At 32.5% G+C, this 17,083-nt stretch overlaps 1 protein-coding gene and 1 pseudogene across 1 annotated transcript; one reads left to right on the plus strand and one right to left on the minus strand.

Annotated features, from left to right (window-relative positions):
- The first annotated feature begins 9,225 nt into the window (after positions 1-9,225).
- LOC120191953 lies at positions 9,226-10,744 on the plus strand (annotated as a pseudogene).
- A 1,936-nt stretch (positions 10,745-12,680) lies between these two features.
- LOC120192050 lies at positions 12,681-13,513 on the minus strand. Its single transcript, XM_039194900.1, has 2 exons — positions 13,329-13,513; positions 12,681-13,260 (listed from the first exon to the last, which is right to left on the minus strand). Exons 1-2 carry the CDS (start codon positions 13,413-13,415, stop codon positions 12,829-12,831), a joined length of 519 nt encoding a protein of 172 aa, XP_039050831.1. The 5' UTR covers positions 13,416-13,513; the 3' UTR covers positions 12,681-12,828.
- Between the last annotated feature and the right edge of the window lie 3,570 nt (positions 13,514-17,083).

Here is a 17,083-nt window from a genome sequence, read left to right on the forward strand (position 1 = left end):
TAGTGAGGCAATAAATAAACATTTAACAACAAATTCATGAATATGTATTCTTATCATTTGATCATGACATTTCAACATGCATGTATCTATTACACGATAACATATATAAGCATGTCATGCACATGTAAAACTTACCTTCTTGTGCCACTTTCACTTTAATTTATCTTTCAATTGTATTGCCCATGTATATTATTGAGAATAGAGGTATGCGAGTACCCTAAGGTTGTGCACACATATGCTGTCACCACAGCTCGTATAAATGTCCCGAAGGACCTATCATCCCGAAGGATGTCATCTGTGTCCCGAAGGACCTGTCATCCCGAATGATGTAATACGTGTCCCGTAGGACCTATCATATGACTTATAGGACATATGTAACCCTCGACTCTTGGCATGCCAACTATACCTATAACTCTCGTATCATATACTATGGGTATTTATTATGAATACATTTCTCATCACTTGTTCTTTCTCTTCTGTCACATACCACATGTATGTGTAACCATATATTTCATATCATATCATATCATATCACATATTTTATGTTTCATGCTCTTATGTTTATGTATATCATGTATTCATGTACATATAAGAATCACATATCAAATAAAATTTTAGGAGTCACTTCTTACCATAGTAACTCCATCATTGGCTCATCGCAAGCCAATGTTCGTTCAATAATATAAGTACAATTAAAATTACACTCACCTTAGCCTTGCTTTGATTCGATTATAATCCTTTGATTATTCCTGAACTTGTTTAGGCTCAATATCTACATAAATATATCATTTCAAAACAACTATCAGAAGCCTAAACTTTAAACTTGATGTTAATAACTTAAATCGGTTTAATGAATCAAATTCCATTTTTTCATTTAGGGGGGAATCGATACCCCCCGAGGGGGAATCTGTTCCCGGGGAATCGATACTCCCCAGGGGGGAATCTGTTCCCTCTGCACATACTAGAATTTTCGTCCAAGAGGGGGAATCGATTCCCTTCATAGGGTATCGGTTCCCTCTACCCAGAAATTGTATTTTAACCCCGAAAATCATCAATTCTTCACTTAATTCTTCTATTTTAAACCCCTATCATGTCATTAAACTCAACTACCATTACTTAAACCAACTTATATCCATGAAAATCATCTATAACTTCAAAATCCTATCCTTCATATGTAATTCAAGAATCATACTCAAATTTCAATATGTTCTAAATACAATTCTAACACTTCATATTCCTTAATTAGCATGACGACAAGTCAAATTTAACTTCAAATTCAACTTATCAACTCTTTTCCATGATTTCATATAAAAACTCATTTTCTTAAATCTCTTATAACTTCTTCATCTTTTGATTATAAGACAACTTAAGCTTTCTTTAAGCTTAGTTATCATCTAATGATCAAAACATAATCTTCAATTTAACAAATAACCAACAAATAGAAAACTCACCTTATGATCTGCACGTTGGAGAAGAAGAAGGTAAGAAGAAAAAGAGTTTTCTAAATACTCTCCCCCAACGTTTATCTCTTAATAAAGAGATAACAAAATATCTTTCATGTTAAATGACCATTTTGCCCCTTAATTCCTTTGATAATTACTAATTATTTTCAGGAAATGTTTCTGAACAAATCATTACATTATTCAAATATCTTACTTTAATCAACACATTCTGAAGTTTTACAATTTAGTCACTAACCCGTATTTTGGGATGTTACATGAGTGCAAGTCAATATTACAGAACACACACGCTTCTCTAAACTGGTCGAAGAGATCGTCTATCCTAGAAAGTCGATAATGGTTCTTAATGGTCAACTTATTCAACTACCTCTAATCGATGCACGGTCTCATCGACCCATCTTTCTTATTAAAAAACAACACCGACGCTCCCCACAGAGAGATGTTCGGTTGAATGAAGCCTTTATCTAACAACTCCTGAATATGTGCCTTCAACTCTTTCAACTCTGTTGGTACCATACGATAGGGAGAAATGGACACCAGAGATGAACCCAATATTATCTCCATGCCAAACTCTAGTTTAAGTTCGGGCGATAAATCCGAAATTTCTTCTAAGAAAACATCAGGAAAATCTTATACTACTCAAATATCCTCGAGTGTTGGAACTAAAAATCAGGTGTTGACCACACGAGCCAAGAAGACCTCATAACCCTGGTTGATCATCAACTCAGCTTTTATAGCTAACATGATCCTTGATTGTCCAAACTTCTCATTAGTCATCACCAACTAGGTACCATCATTTCCCTTGAGTTTTAGTTTCTTGGCCTTGTATTTCAAATTGGTATCATGCTAGGTCAGCCAATCCATACCCAAGATCAAGTCGAACTCTCTGAAGGGTAACTCTATCAACTCTTCTAAGAATATCTAACTATAAATTTCTATTTGGAATCACTGATGAATCTTGTTTACTAAAACATCTAGACCTAGTGGGCTCGATACTCAAACTCCTACCTCTAAGTTTTTGACTGAGATTTCTATCTCTTGAACTAGGTTGGAGCAAATGTATGGGTGGGTGGAACCTGGGTTTATCAATGCATTAACGTGAATGGAGAATACTTTGAAGGTGCCTAATATAATATCGACTGAATTACACTCCTTGTAGGCTCTCATTATGTACTACCTGAAGGCTACCATCGGTTCTACGTCGGTTACATATATGGTTATCTCTCTACTCTACTGTCCAGACACAATACTATTGCCTCTCACTAGCCCTCAACCACTCTACACTAATGGTGCTAACCTTTGAGTCATTATTGGTGTTATTCCTTAAATCCCTATATAGTATCTGATGAAATGGTCTAAAGAGTCGCAACTGAAGCAACCCCTTGAACCCTGCTATTCATCCCAGGGTGGCTCCTCCACTATGCAAGCAGATTAGATGAGTGGAGACTCTGGTTAGCTCACTAACACTAGCTCTAGAAACTGGTGTCAAGGGTCTCCTCCATGACTAGATTATTATGGGTCTTTATGAACCCTGACTATCGCTGACCCTCTTGGACAAAGTCAACACTGATCTCGCTGGCTCAGGGGCTCTCTTAGTCTATCCTAAGCCTCACTAGACTCTTTAAATCACCTTTCCTGGAGTGATAACTCCAAGAACACTCTAAAAGGATCGACTATAAGATATGATAAGATATCCAGGAGTAGGCCCTCTATGAACCTACGACACTAGTACTCCTTTGACAGAACTAACTCTGGAACATATCTACTCAAGCTAAGGAACTCTCTCTCATACTTCATCACAGTCTGGTCCCCCTAATTTAAGTGTACAAATTGGTTCCTCATATCATCAGTGTGAGCCTCTCCTATGTATTTCTGTCTGAACTCGGAGAGGAACTGCTCCCATGATGGTCTCTATGGCTCCATAACTAACTCTATCATCTCTAACCAATCTATGGCTCACCCTTGAGCAGGGCGATGATGCACTCAAGCTTACCCTCAGGGGTAAGGTGCAGATAATCACTCTGAGTCATTGGTCTATTGCTATGGGATTATCATCCTCTGAGCCGTGGAAGTCGAAGGTCTTGTATTTGTAGAGCCTCTCTGCTGGAAACACGGGTAATATTGTTGGCTGAACTAGGAGTGTTGGTGCAGCCGGTGTGCTGGGTAAGGCCCTAACGATTTGTCTAAGCATGTAGGTGAGGTTCCTGAATAATGTCACATTCTCGACCCCCGCATATACTATCACCACCGACTAGTCTAAATCCGAGACAAACTCATCACCGATATTGGTTGCTAGGGATACATAATTCTCGTCCCTACCGTCATGACTATATGTTGGATCATCTACCATATGTTTTCCATAAGATTAGAAAGTAATAGAGTTAATTATCACCATTCCAATCATTGTAGAACTCTAGACTCTCTATAGGCATGTACATGTGGAGACACTGACTGACTCTAACTCACGAGTCCTAGGAACGACTAAACCTAATACTCTGATACCACTAAATGTAACACCCTAGTCCAATTCGACCCAAATATTGACAGATTACAATGTCACGCAAGAATCAAAGTGGTGAACCCAAATTTTTTCTTTTAAAACAACTAAAAACATTATAAAATAACCATTCAAGTGATACAAAATAAGAACATAATAAAACTAAGTTTTACAACTCTAGGGAGCTCCCAAATCATCCAAAATAATACACTGAGTTTAAATCAAACAGAGTTACAACTGAATATAAAACGGGTCTACAATAGTACATGCCCTCTAATATAAATCAAGAAGTCCTCTAAAGCCCCAACTATACTAGAATATCTATGATAATAACGCTCCACGGACAGCCTCCTAAGAACCTATGCACGAAAACACATTCTAAACACTAAGCTTACGAGTTCAGTGTCTTACTAATAAATGTATTATATTACATGCATTCACTAAATATGCATACTAGATGCATAGGTATGAAGACACGTGATACTAATATGACATACTGAGGGAGGCATCATGGTGTGGCTAAAGGTTCTGCATCTCAAAGATCACACACCTCTCTAGTTTCCCTAAATACCCTTGGGTATATGGAGTGAGATCCGTAACTGCATCGAAAATGTAAACCCGACTAACTCACTCCGTCGAATCTTGGGACATCTGAGCTCAGCTGGCAACTGAAGTACCTTAGCACTAACTGGGATATCCAATTGAGACTGTCGTATTCTACTAAAGAGACTCAGGCGTCCTGGTTGTTTCGCGATCGTCACATAAAGATAGTTTTATGCAATCCTAGCTGTTATTGTATCTAACTATTATGAAATTAATTATTGTTCTCACATGTAGTTTTATTTTCTAATATGGTGATGTTATTGGGCTCCTCAATTCTAACGCTTAACCATTAGATTACTTATTAAAAAATGTATGTTGGTACCAATATTGAACCCTTCATTATCAATACTGACCCTAAAGTATCGATACTCACATTTTGGTATCGATGCCTACTGACTGATATATGCTGGTAGGGAGAGTAGTATCGATACTCCTGGTCCGAGTATTGATATTCTAGTACTAGCGTATCGATACTATCCCGAGTATTGATACCAAAACCGGCTTTGATATTTTGAAAAATACCTCAGTATTGATACCTCTACTGGAGTATCAATACTCTACCCTTGGTATCGATACTCCCTTGAGTATCAATACCAAAAATGGCTATTGGAATTTGCTAAGTTCTCCTGGTATCAATAACACCCTACGATTATCAACAGTATCGATACTTCATGAATGAGTATCAATACTCCTTTTCAAAAACTCTCTTATTTCACACTAGCTAATGAACAATATCATTATTGTTCTTTCAGTACTGATACTCGTGCCCAAAAATACCCTATTTTGGGTACAAGATTTGTTAATTTTCCATCACATAAACCCTATTGATGTTTCCAATTATTATTAAAGTCTTATGAGGATTAAAAGGGGCCAGAATAGGTTTTTTAACAAGTTGAAAAACATCAAAAGATGCAAGTACCATGGGCATGCTTCATAACTCATGCAACCTACCAAAACACACCTAGTGATCTACATACAGGAGAGTTGAATTAGGAGTGAGTTACCCGATGTTCTAAGCTAGTGAGAACTCCCAAAGACTCAACCAAGTGAAAGATTTTTCTCTCCTTTGGCTTTAGAGCTATCTCCAACTTCTCTCACTAGGTAAGAATCAAACACTTGTGTTACTAGCTTGATTTAGAAGTTAAGATGGGTTTAAGAACACCTCATAAGCCTTAAACTCTCTAGAAACATATTAAAATCACATAGTTCCTTAAAGCCCTACAAAACCATGTTTGGTTACCAAGGTGAAATAAAGAGATTGAAGTCTTGAATAGAAGCTTTGGAGATGAAGATTATGATTCTTACCTTTAAAATGTCAAACTAGGATTGCAAGGCCACCAAGTTATTACCTTTGACTAGCTTACTAAGGAAAAAGATAAAGACTTTGGAAGAGGAAGAAGACAAAGTGAATGGGGAGAAAAAGATGATGGCACGATGTGATATCATTAACCATTAAGGGGTTTTAGCTTTTGAAATTCTTAATGGTATAATCACTCTTATAGTTTTTCACCTTTTATCCTAATATTAAAATTTTCTCCTTTTAATAACAAATGGGCCCCAAACCAAGCCCAACTCAAATTCTAAATGGACCAAGCTCTCTTACAAGGTAAATAGGCTCGTCTAAACTAGCCCAAACTACTAACCCGAGATTTGGGTTATTACAAATAATGTTACAGATCTCATCTTAAAAATATTCCTAATTATGAAATCATAAAACTTATAACCTCTAAATCATGCAAAATAACCAAAATAGTTGCTTATTATTTTATAATTCAATTTTTTATCATATGTCTTAACTAAAGGAGAACAACCCTTTGTAACATACTATTGTATCTTTTGAGTTGGACCCTTAACAACTACTTTGTGAGAGTTTTTTCCCTTATCTTTATATGCATTTTTCAAATGAGTACTTTTAAACTTATTATGCTTCAACCTTTATTTCTCTTGCACACAATGAAAAATGATCTCATTTAGAGTTCATTTCTCCATTTGAATTGATTAAACTCTGTAGGAAGTGATACTGAAGTCATAATAATAAGTAATTCTTCAGAAAAAAAAATTGATCTTAAGTGTCTTAAGTCTTGAAGAAATATGAAACATATCTATAATGACATCAAGGAAGTCAAAAGTGATGTCATTTAAACCTTATTGTTTTTGGAAAAACATTTCTCAATTTCGTCAAGAAAACCATTAGTCTTAGTAATCTTTTCAGATTATGTGCCCATAAAGGCTTCTAAAATGTTGTGCTTCATGACCATTAAACTAATGCAATTTGAACAAATTTCACAACTCAAAATTCCCGATACTAATTAAGGATGTTATCCCTCATGAGATGTGGAAATTATTCTTTCCTTAATGTAAAGTCTATGTTCATATAACCAAAACCTTATGTAAGTATATTTTCTCATTCCTTGAGATTTGTTTTCTTAAGCATGAGTATAAAATGTATAATAACATATATTGTGATAGAAATAAATAAATAATTAGCAAATTACAAAACAAACATAAAAAACTGAAGCTTACATATTAAGTAAACAAGTAAATTAAAAAATAATTGCTAATTCTCATCTCAAGATACCAAACACTACATCAATATCAAGTCTTTGGACATCAATATTAACAGTAAACAATACTCTTGTTGTAGTAATCTAACATTGACAATAAGTTATGTCGAATAAAAGTCTAATCTTTGGACTAATATAATGCTCACATAACTACCTTATAATTGTCACATTATATCCACAGGTGTCACCTGAAATCCGGCCAATTATTAACTTTCCTTTGGGTCAATTAATAAACACATGAATCAAAAGAAACACATAATTATCATGACATTTTAAATAAATCAATCTACACAAAAGAGGTCACTTTGGCGACATTATGTTTCAACTAATCTATAAAAGTATCAGATATAGCCATCATATGAATTAATTTGTTTTAATATATATTCTATTAACCAACAATCAAAACTGAAAAATTGAATTGAATATATGCATATATTGCATTGACAATATAAATAAAATCATATAAATATTGTCAACCAATCAATTTCTCTTAATTTTATCTTTCAATTAAATTAAAAGGGAACATAAAGGCATAAATAGACCAAGGGGTGAGGTGAGAGCAGTCGTTTTTCTGAAAATTTAAAAATTATCATATATATATATTACATTTTTCTATTAAAAATCTATTTTTGCATCTTTTGAAATTTTATAAGTTAAAGTTTGCCCCTTCAAATTTTAAAAGTTCAAGTTTACCCCAACATAAAATTTTATGTTCGTCCCTTAACTCCATGAATTGGTAGAACATTGGTTCGAGACATAAAATAGTAAATTAATAATAATAAATTAATATTATTATTGAATAATGTAAGACGATTATAAGGTAATATTTATTCTAAATATTCTCTTAATCATTGAAAATATATGCAAACCTTGTAGATGTAACTATTTGTTTTAAAATTATATATAGAGTTTACTTTTTATTTCATTTTGGTATCTCACTGTTAAAAGCTTAGTGGAACAAGCATGACATTTTTATGGGTAAATTACATCATTTATCACTCAACTATCTTCTCACTCCTATTTTGGTCACTAGAGTTTATTTTTTTTAATTTTGTGACATCATATTTTTATTATTAATTTATTAATATATAATTAAAATAAAAAAATTAAATTTAATAACTTTCAAATTGCTCCTAATTTAATCACTCTAACTTTTAAATTTAATTTTAACAGTGAGGTACCAAAATGAAAAAAAAAATAAACTTTAGGTATAATTTTGAAACAAATAAAAATTTAGGTACAAAAAAATGATAGTTTATATATTAAATATGTAATTTACCCAATACCAAAATTGATATGTTTATATGGGTATTGTAGTGAAATGTGTTGAAAACTGGAAAAAATGTTACACTAAAAGAACTCATCTCGAGAGTGATGAGTTCCAATTTTCTTTTAAAATAAATTCATATTAAAATTTTTGAAACTTTTTTTTAGAATGGCCCATTAAGGTCATTCATTAAGGCCCGTTATACGCAACTTGTAAGTGATGCTTTTGTTGCTTTAAATTATATAAAAAATATCATCGAAAATGAGAACCAAATTTATTGAATGTACAAGTATTAAGTATTAAATATGTAATTATGTTATTTCTGTTAACTGTCAAGTAAGCACTTTCATTAGATGTTAATCACAGATAATTATATTGAAAATCAATTAAATAATTAAGAGATCATATTGTCGAAATTCTAAAAAAGATGTTTATATAGACATCAACCTTCTAATTAGTTGGTTATTCAGGTAGTTTACCCTTTTAAAGCCACCGCACCAATGACTGTTTGACGTCATCTCCGTTGGATAAATATTTTACACTCAGACTTACATGTTTTCATTAAATAACATATCAAACTTATTAGAAAATTAATTTTGTATAACATATTTTTTACACCATATATAAATTATTTAAAATTTAAAACTAATCCAAATTTTAATGCATTAAAACTTTTAAACTACAAAAATATTATAATAATAATAATAATTTCAATCAAATTAGGATAAAATATATTTTTATAATAATACTTTATAGATTGTGCTAATCTGAATTAGAAACAAAATATTTTCTTTAAAATTTTTCATTTTTTATTAAATTTAACGCCGGGGAATTATGATCGGCAGGATGGTTTTACAAAAGAGAGTCTGGAATAACGGTCACCGATGGCTGTTTCCATCATCGGCTCCGTGTCCGGTGCCGGCGTCGGAGACGATGGAGTACTGCAAACGTCAATTATCTACCCACGTTTTTGCTTCGTTTTCATCGCCCGTCAATAATTCCGTCAAAGTGAGCTGTTTGTTCATCGACCCAATTTTCATTCATCTTCAAAATTTTGAATTAAAATAACTAATTCGATAGCTTTGTTGGATTTGCAATTTGGATTATTGTTATTAATTGCTAATTAATTCGATCATTATTTTTGTTCTTGTAGCTGTGATTTCCATATATGAAAAATAAATTTAAGTTTTTTTCTAGTAATGCGGTGGCTGATCTTCCAACGAATGGAATCGTCGATGTGCCATTGGCCCAAACTAGTGAAGGAATTGCTGAATGTGAACTTCTTAAGTGGTTCGTTCATGGGGTGAGTTAGGGTTTAAATAGTTGTGCTTAGATTCAATGAATTAAGCTTAAATTTGTTTGATCTTTGATTGTTGATTTTTCGTTTTTGTTAGGGGGATGAAGTTGATGAGTTTCAACCGCTCTGCGAAATTCAAAACGACAAAGCAACGATCGAGATTACAAGTCGTCACAAAGGGAGAGTTGTACAAATCGTTACAAAGGGAGAGTTGCTCAAGTTCTCCACGTTCCTGGAAGCTATGAAGCACGAGGACGGCAAAGGAGCCCCGTTTCAAGTACCCCTTACATTATGAATGGTTTTAGAGGCTGCTGTCTTCTTGTATGGTTTCACACATTGTACCACAGTCTTGGTTGCTTCTCTCCCTTCCTTCTTCTGACATGACTCTTGGATTCCTGTTGATTCTTTCAGGTTCCCATAACATTGGAATTGCCATGGCCACTCCATACGGCTTAGTGGTGCAAAACATAAAGAATGTTCAGTCTCTTTCTATCTTGGAGGTTCGTTACGTTGATTTCACATATTGAATAATGTCGTTCTGTTATCGTCATATTGCTGGTAATTCTTGTAGTTCTTATTCTTAGCTGTGTTTTTCTGTACTTTATCGTACATTCAGATTACGAAGGAACTTTCGCGGTTACAGCAATTGGCTCTGGACAATAAGCTCAGTCCCAATGATATATCCGGTGGAACAATAACACTAAGCAACATCGGAGCCATTGGTGGAAAATTCGGTGCCCCCATCGTTAACTTGGCTGAAGTAGCCATCATCGCAATGGGTAGAATACAGAAACTTCCACGAGTGGCAGATGACGGAGACATTTATTCTGCCTTAATCATGACTGTAAGATTCACTGATACGATACCGTTCCATAATCTTTTCTCTTCAGTGAGATGAAATAATCTGGTGATATCCGATATCATATTTCCTTCCGTTCTCAGGCTAACATAGTTGCGGATCACAGAGTCATGGACGGAGCAACCGTCACGAGATTTTGCAACTAGTGGAAAAGGTTCATCGAGAAGCCGGAGCTCATCATGTTGCATATGAAATGAATGCCCTAGTTATGGTAGCATTTGGCAATAAACCTCAATGTAGAGCCAATAAAATAGTTTCTAATTTCCTATTCTTACTATTAAAGTAAGAACATCCCTATGTTAATTTATCTACTGTTGATCTTTATTAGTTGCTTGCTTATAAATTTGTTAAAGTGAATGGGGGAGATTTAATGGTGTTAATTAAACTAATGTCTTAATTTTAATTAAGTGAAAGACCAAATTCTAAGAAATTAAAATTGATGGATTGATTTCTAATTTTCAGTAAAAGTAAAAGGACTAGAATCGAAATTTAACCCGAGACGTTTGGTTTGAATAGTACATTCGGTTTCGAAGGGGAAAACGACACTGCCACCGCTCCTTAATTTGGAGCTTTCTGCAATTCGATCGAAAACCCCCAAAATTTTAAATTCATCATTAAATTCAGAATAGTAAAAATCCTCTGAATATGATAAATTTTAATTTAATTTGATTTTATAAAAGAATATTTTTTAAAAATTCAAATCTAGAACGAACTATATGGATTTTATGAATAAAAAATTAAATCGAAACAAAAAATAATAATAAATTAAAAAAAAATCTCGACCTTATCCGACCTTATTACACACCGGAATCAAGCAGATCCGATCTGCATATTTAGCTCTAATGTTTTTTCATGATTTTATAGTCATCCCCATGACTATGGTCCTACAAGGACCAAAATCACATGGTACCCAAAATTTGTCCCAACTGACCAAACATTAATTCCAACCACTTGTATTTGAAAATTACAAAAAAAAAATTCATTATATTTAAATTTCAAATTGATTCCCAAAATTTTAAAATATTTTATTTAATTTTTAAAACATTATTATATTTTATTATTAAACGAACTAAACATAGGAAAATTATGAGTATCAAAGACTAATATAGAAAAATAAAAAATCAAAATAGAAAAATCAGTTTAAAAATGCTTGAAAGATGAGATTTCGCTAGGAGCATTTCCTCGAAGAAAGACGAGATTTTGATAAGAGTATATCATCGAAGTGGAAGAACACATTAAATTCGATTACATTGTCAATATCTTGAGTTTCAGTGTATAAGTATATTCATGTAGCAGTGGGAAAACTTGGCGGTAGATTCCGAGGGGACAACTTAAAATTTAAACAAAAAATTAGAGGTTTAAACTATTTTTAAAAAAAAAAAACAGAAGGATTCAATTTACAATTTTTAAAAAATTGGGGTATAACTAAAATTTTTGATATTTTGAGAGAATTAATGAGAATTTTTAAAAATTATGGGGATAATTTAATTAAGAATATTCAAATTTTAAAAATTTTGTGGATACCAAATTAAAAATTTTAAAAATTTTAAAAGCCTAAAATAAAATTATCCAAATTTTTGGAGTATCATGACACACGCTAGTCTCTAGTATCTTCCATCAATGTCATAAACGATGCTTTAAAGTTGAACTAACGATGAGGAAGATGAACAACCTATGAAGGAGGAGTGTGATGCGGATAGAGTAATGAAAAGCATACTTAATAAAAAAGATAAAACAAAATTTTGTCCTTAAATAAGATCAGGGTTCGAATCATAACGTTTACGAATAGAATAAATTAAATTGAGAGCGTTGTCCTCGCCTCTACAGTACTCGATCTAAATTATTCGATAAATAAATTAAATACTAGTGATTAATTCAAAAAAAAATATTTCATTTTAAAGTTTAAAAATTATCTTTTATAACTATTTTATTAACATATCACATCACCAATTTAAGAATATTCAATGTTTTAATAATTAAATTTTAATTTTTTATAATGCGATTTTTTAATTTAATAAATAAAAATATATAAAAATAAAGATAACTTTAACAAAAAGAAGCTCTAAAAGAAAACCATTGATTGTTGTGCATTGGTTGAGCATTTGAAAATACACTTTTTAACCAAACCCCAAGAACAGATCTTAGTCAAAGCATTGAAGAAATCAATAAAGCAAAACAAAAAACAATCAAACATGGAGGACGAAGCCATGTTCCCTCCATTAAAACGCACTACCCTAAAAAAAAGATGGGTTCTTGATCTGATGATGATGAGGATGATTCCTCAAGTGACCAAATATATAGGCTTTGCAGAGGTCGAACCCCTTGCTTGGTGCTCCATGTTAAGTTCCCTCAGATTCAAATATGGAATCTCCAACGGACCTGAAGATGGGCGGCTACTGATTCTAAAAGGAGTGGTTGAACCCGAGCCGCACCGGCTCTCGGTTATGTAAACTGGTCCTGATATCGAAGCTCGAGCCCTATTTTTGGGCTCGAGCTCGACATCTAGATCATTACCATCTCTACTTCTATTCCACTTGAGGAAGAAGAGAGCATTTTTCCACCACCAACGCTTGTTCCTGTTCTTGGCCTTGAGATTGTTGTTTTTCCGGGATAATTGTTCGTCTTTCGATATGGGTTTCTGGAGCTTGAAGTGAAGGGAATCAGTGGATCTCCATGATGATTCTTTCTTCTGCCTCCTTGCTGCATCTAAAACCTGAAAAAAAAGGGTTGGTGAAGAACATAACAGAGAATGAGAAAAAAAATTGAAGCTTTTTGTGGGACCTGAAAATAGTCGATTTGGAGATCAAAGCCATAGTCACTGAAGTGTTGAGGCTCAGGAATGGGGAAGACGGGGTACTTGTTTGACATTTTTGCTATGTGGGTACGAAATGTTGGGGACGAAAATGGTGTTTTGGGATAAGTTTATAAGAAAACGGAAGAGATTGTTGGACTTTTGGGTGATCACAAGGTCGAAAATGGAAATGGCCGTTGGAGAGTGGCAAATGGGTCTACTAATTTAAACTAAGAATTTATTCATTCTTAAATATTAATTATCTAAATTTATTTTAGGCTTAAATATATCGTTACCTCCTAAAATATATCATTTATATTGAGTTATTTTTTAAAATATTTTTTATATGTTTTATCCCTTAAAATTTAAATTGTTATTTCCTTAGTCCCAAATTGTTAACTCTGTTAAAAATATTATAGGTAAATTATATATTTAGTCATTTAATTATTTTTTGAGATTCTATTTTGTTAACCTAATTATATATATATATCAAAATCATCACGAAACTTGAGTTTGTATTCCATTTTGGTCACTTAATTCTATTCAATTTATTTTTAAATTTTTTAATATATAAAAATTCATTTATATCACACATTTTTTTACTTGATACATAAATTTAGTTTATAATAAATAATATTATACACCATTCATTCAGCGGACATTTTTTTACATTATGCCTTTTAGTTATGGTTTAAAGTATAATGTTTTTGGGTCAATTATGATTTTGGTCCTTCTATTATGTTTAAATTCAAAATTTAATAATTGTTATTTAATTTGATATAATTTAATTTTACTATTTTATTTGATGAAAAACAATCCAATTTTTCCTAAAATTATTACCATTAAAAATATTTGAACATTAAATAAAGATTATAATTACTGATAAAATTTAAAAAATAAAATACATCAAAGGTCATTAAACTATGTAGAAATTATCATTTTGGTTATTAAACTTTTGAAAGTTAAAAATGGTTAAATTTATCAAATTATTATAAAATATCATTACGATGTTGTAATAAGTGTAAAAGTTCGATAAATTTAATATCTACTTTATAACAATTCAATAATTATAATGATCATTTTATGTTTGTAAAAACTTAATAATTAAAATGATTATTCAAACATAGTTCAATGACCTCTAGTGTACTTTACCCAATAAAAAAAATATTCTTCAATGTTTAGTTGTTCTTATAAATTGCACTTATTAATTATGTATAAAATCCATTTATTAATAACGGGAATCCTATTTAAAGAGAACTTATATTAATATCCACTAAGGAACCATTAGTAACTTTATTTGGATATGATTTTTTGCCTTTTTATTTAATGAATTTCATTCCACCATTGTCATCGAATTATATCCGAACAATCAAATAAACCACCTTTAATCTTAATAGTATTTTTATTCAAAAAATTATCTTATTATTATTTGATTCGAATAATTATAAATCAAATTCATGAACCAAACATAGAATTCAATGATGGAGCTAAAAATTTAAAAATGAGAATCCAATAATTTTAAATTTTTTCAATATAAAGGTATACCAATTTTTTAGGGTAAAATGCACAAATGGTTCTTTGACTATAGAATATTGCTTTGTTGAATTATTTAACTATTAAAAGTTACAAAATGATATTTTCCATTTCCATTCGAAATGTAAAAAGATTGGTTTGACGCATCTATGTTTCACTGATGATGTTTTCATCTTTTTCAAAGGCTCTCTTGAGTCCATTGTTGGGATTCAAAGCGTCTTACGATACTTTTATAAGATGTCTGGAGTTTAATTAAATGCAACAAAGTTTGAGCTCTTTTATTTTTGGGATTCTGAAAGGTGAGTTGGAAGCAATTAAGGATTGCTCTGGTTTCAAGGTTGGGATTTTACCTATTCGTTATTTGGGTGTGTCACTTGTAACTAGGAAACTTCCTAAGCATGACTGCCATACATTGATTGATAGTATTAGGCGCAAGTTAGAGCATTTGTAACACCCCAGATTTCGGGTTAGTAGTTTCGGATTTACCCGAGAGGTAAATGGACCCCGTGAATTTTACATTTTTAAGCTGTTGGGTCAAGTTGGGTTAATTAGTTTGAGCTCAGAGCCCAATTAGAAAAAAAGAGAGAGGAGTTTTTAAGTTTAAAAATTAAAGAAGCACCAAAGGCAAAATTATCATATTTTCAAAAGTTGAGCCTATTTATTTCTTTCATTTTCTTTCTCCCTTCATTTTTCACGTTTCTTTCTTCTTCTTCTCCTCTCCAAGGATTTAGTCAAGGTAAGAGTTTAAGCCTTTTTCATGCTTCATTTTCATTCGTAATCCTTTTACAAACGCCTTTTTAACGTTTCAAGCCATGGGTTTTGTTAGCTAAAGAGAAAAGTTGGGAGAAATCAACCAAATCATCAAGGAAAAGAGTTTGGCTAAACAAGAGGTTTCTTTTCGGGTTTCTGACAATAAAATAGTGTATTTCTAATCCTTTGAAGTATTAAAATTTCATAAATTTCAAGTGTTTCCTAAAATTTGAGTATTTTAGAATTTAAGGGTTTATATTTGATATTAAGATTAAATGATGTTTTAAGGGTTTAGAAGAAGTTTTTATTCTTCTTAAAGACCCTAATCAATTCCCTAAAGCTTCATAATAAGTTTAGAAAATAACCCAAGTCATTTAGGATAATTTTAGGTGTTTTCTGAGCCTAATTTAAGTATTTTAGGGTTTGAGTATTGATATTGTGATGAACAATATTGATATTGGTTAAATTGGGGTAAAAATTAGGGATTTTGACTAGGAGTATCGATATTGCCATAGGGAGTATCAATACTGCCCCTACAGTATCGATACTCAGGGTGACAATATTGATACTAAGGCCCCAATTTTGCAATAGAATGCAATTTTGGTATTGATAGTCATAGGGGTATCAATACTTGACCCTAGGGTATCGATACTGCAAGTATAGTATCGATACTGTAAGTAGGTATCAATACTGTAAGTAAAGTATCAATAGTTGACCATAGGGTGTTGATACTATTGTGTGGCCTTATGCCTTACATATGCATGTCTAGTTGCATCAGTCCAGTACCTTAGTTATCATAAAAGCTTAGCTTGATGTTGTGTGATACCAAGCCAATGCTTCAGTTGAGGGGAGATATCCAATGTTGTGTGATACCAGAATGCCTTTTCAATGGTCCACCTGATGCTATGTGATACTAAGAGATCATCCAACAGTTTAGAGGGACCTTACTAACGCTATGTGATACCGGTACCCCTCTCAGTAGGCTAGTGTCTGATGCTATATGATACCAAATACTAGCATAGCAGAGCCAGACCTGCATTCAGATAATGTATAGCAGAGTCAGTGTTGTATTCAGGTAATACATAGCAGTTTTATTCTTTAGGGTTAGAGACCCTTTAGAGGTATCCTTATAGAGAGGTGTTTGTCCGAGGACTAAGGGAAGTTCGAGACAGTTACTTCAGCGATACAATTATAAAGCCTTAAGTATATAGTACTTGATCTAGATCATGTATGTGTCTACTTCTTAGTACCCTATCTTTAGCACACGTATGCTTATGAAATTCTTAATGCTACTCTAGATTAACGATTATACTATTGGGCTTTGTAAGCTCAGCCTTTGGATGTTTTTTGTAGGCAAGTCAGTAGCTTGGACATTTCGTGGGGCACCGTCGCAGCAGAACTTCCAACATCTCCTTCAGAGTATTGTGTTGTAGTTTAGAGGGCATGTATATTCACAAGACCA

The sequence above is a fragment of the Hibiscus syriacus genome, unplaced genomic scaffold (genome assembly GCF_006381635.1).
Source record: "Hibiscus syriacus cultivar Baekdansim isolate YM2019G1 unplaced genomic scaffold, ASM638163v2 tig00004198_pilon, whole genome shotgun sequence".
NCBI lineage: Eukaryota > Viridiplantae > Streptophyta > Magnoliopsida > Malvales > Malvaceae > Hibiscus > Hibiscus syriacus.

Bases quoted from the DNA above. Each gene is read 5' to 3' on its own strand.
- LOC120192050 (XM_039194900.1), bottom strand. From the start codon at position 13,415: ATGTCAAACAAGTACCCCGTCTTCCCCATTCCTGAGCCTCAACACTTC. The intron at 13,261-13,328 runs GTCCCACAAAAA...CTTTTTTTTCAG, and splicing joins TCCAAATCGACTATTTTCAG to GTTTTAGATGCAGCAAGGAG.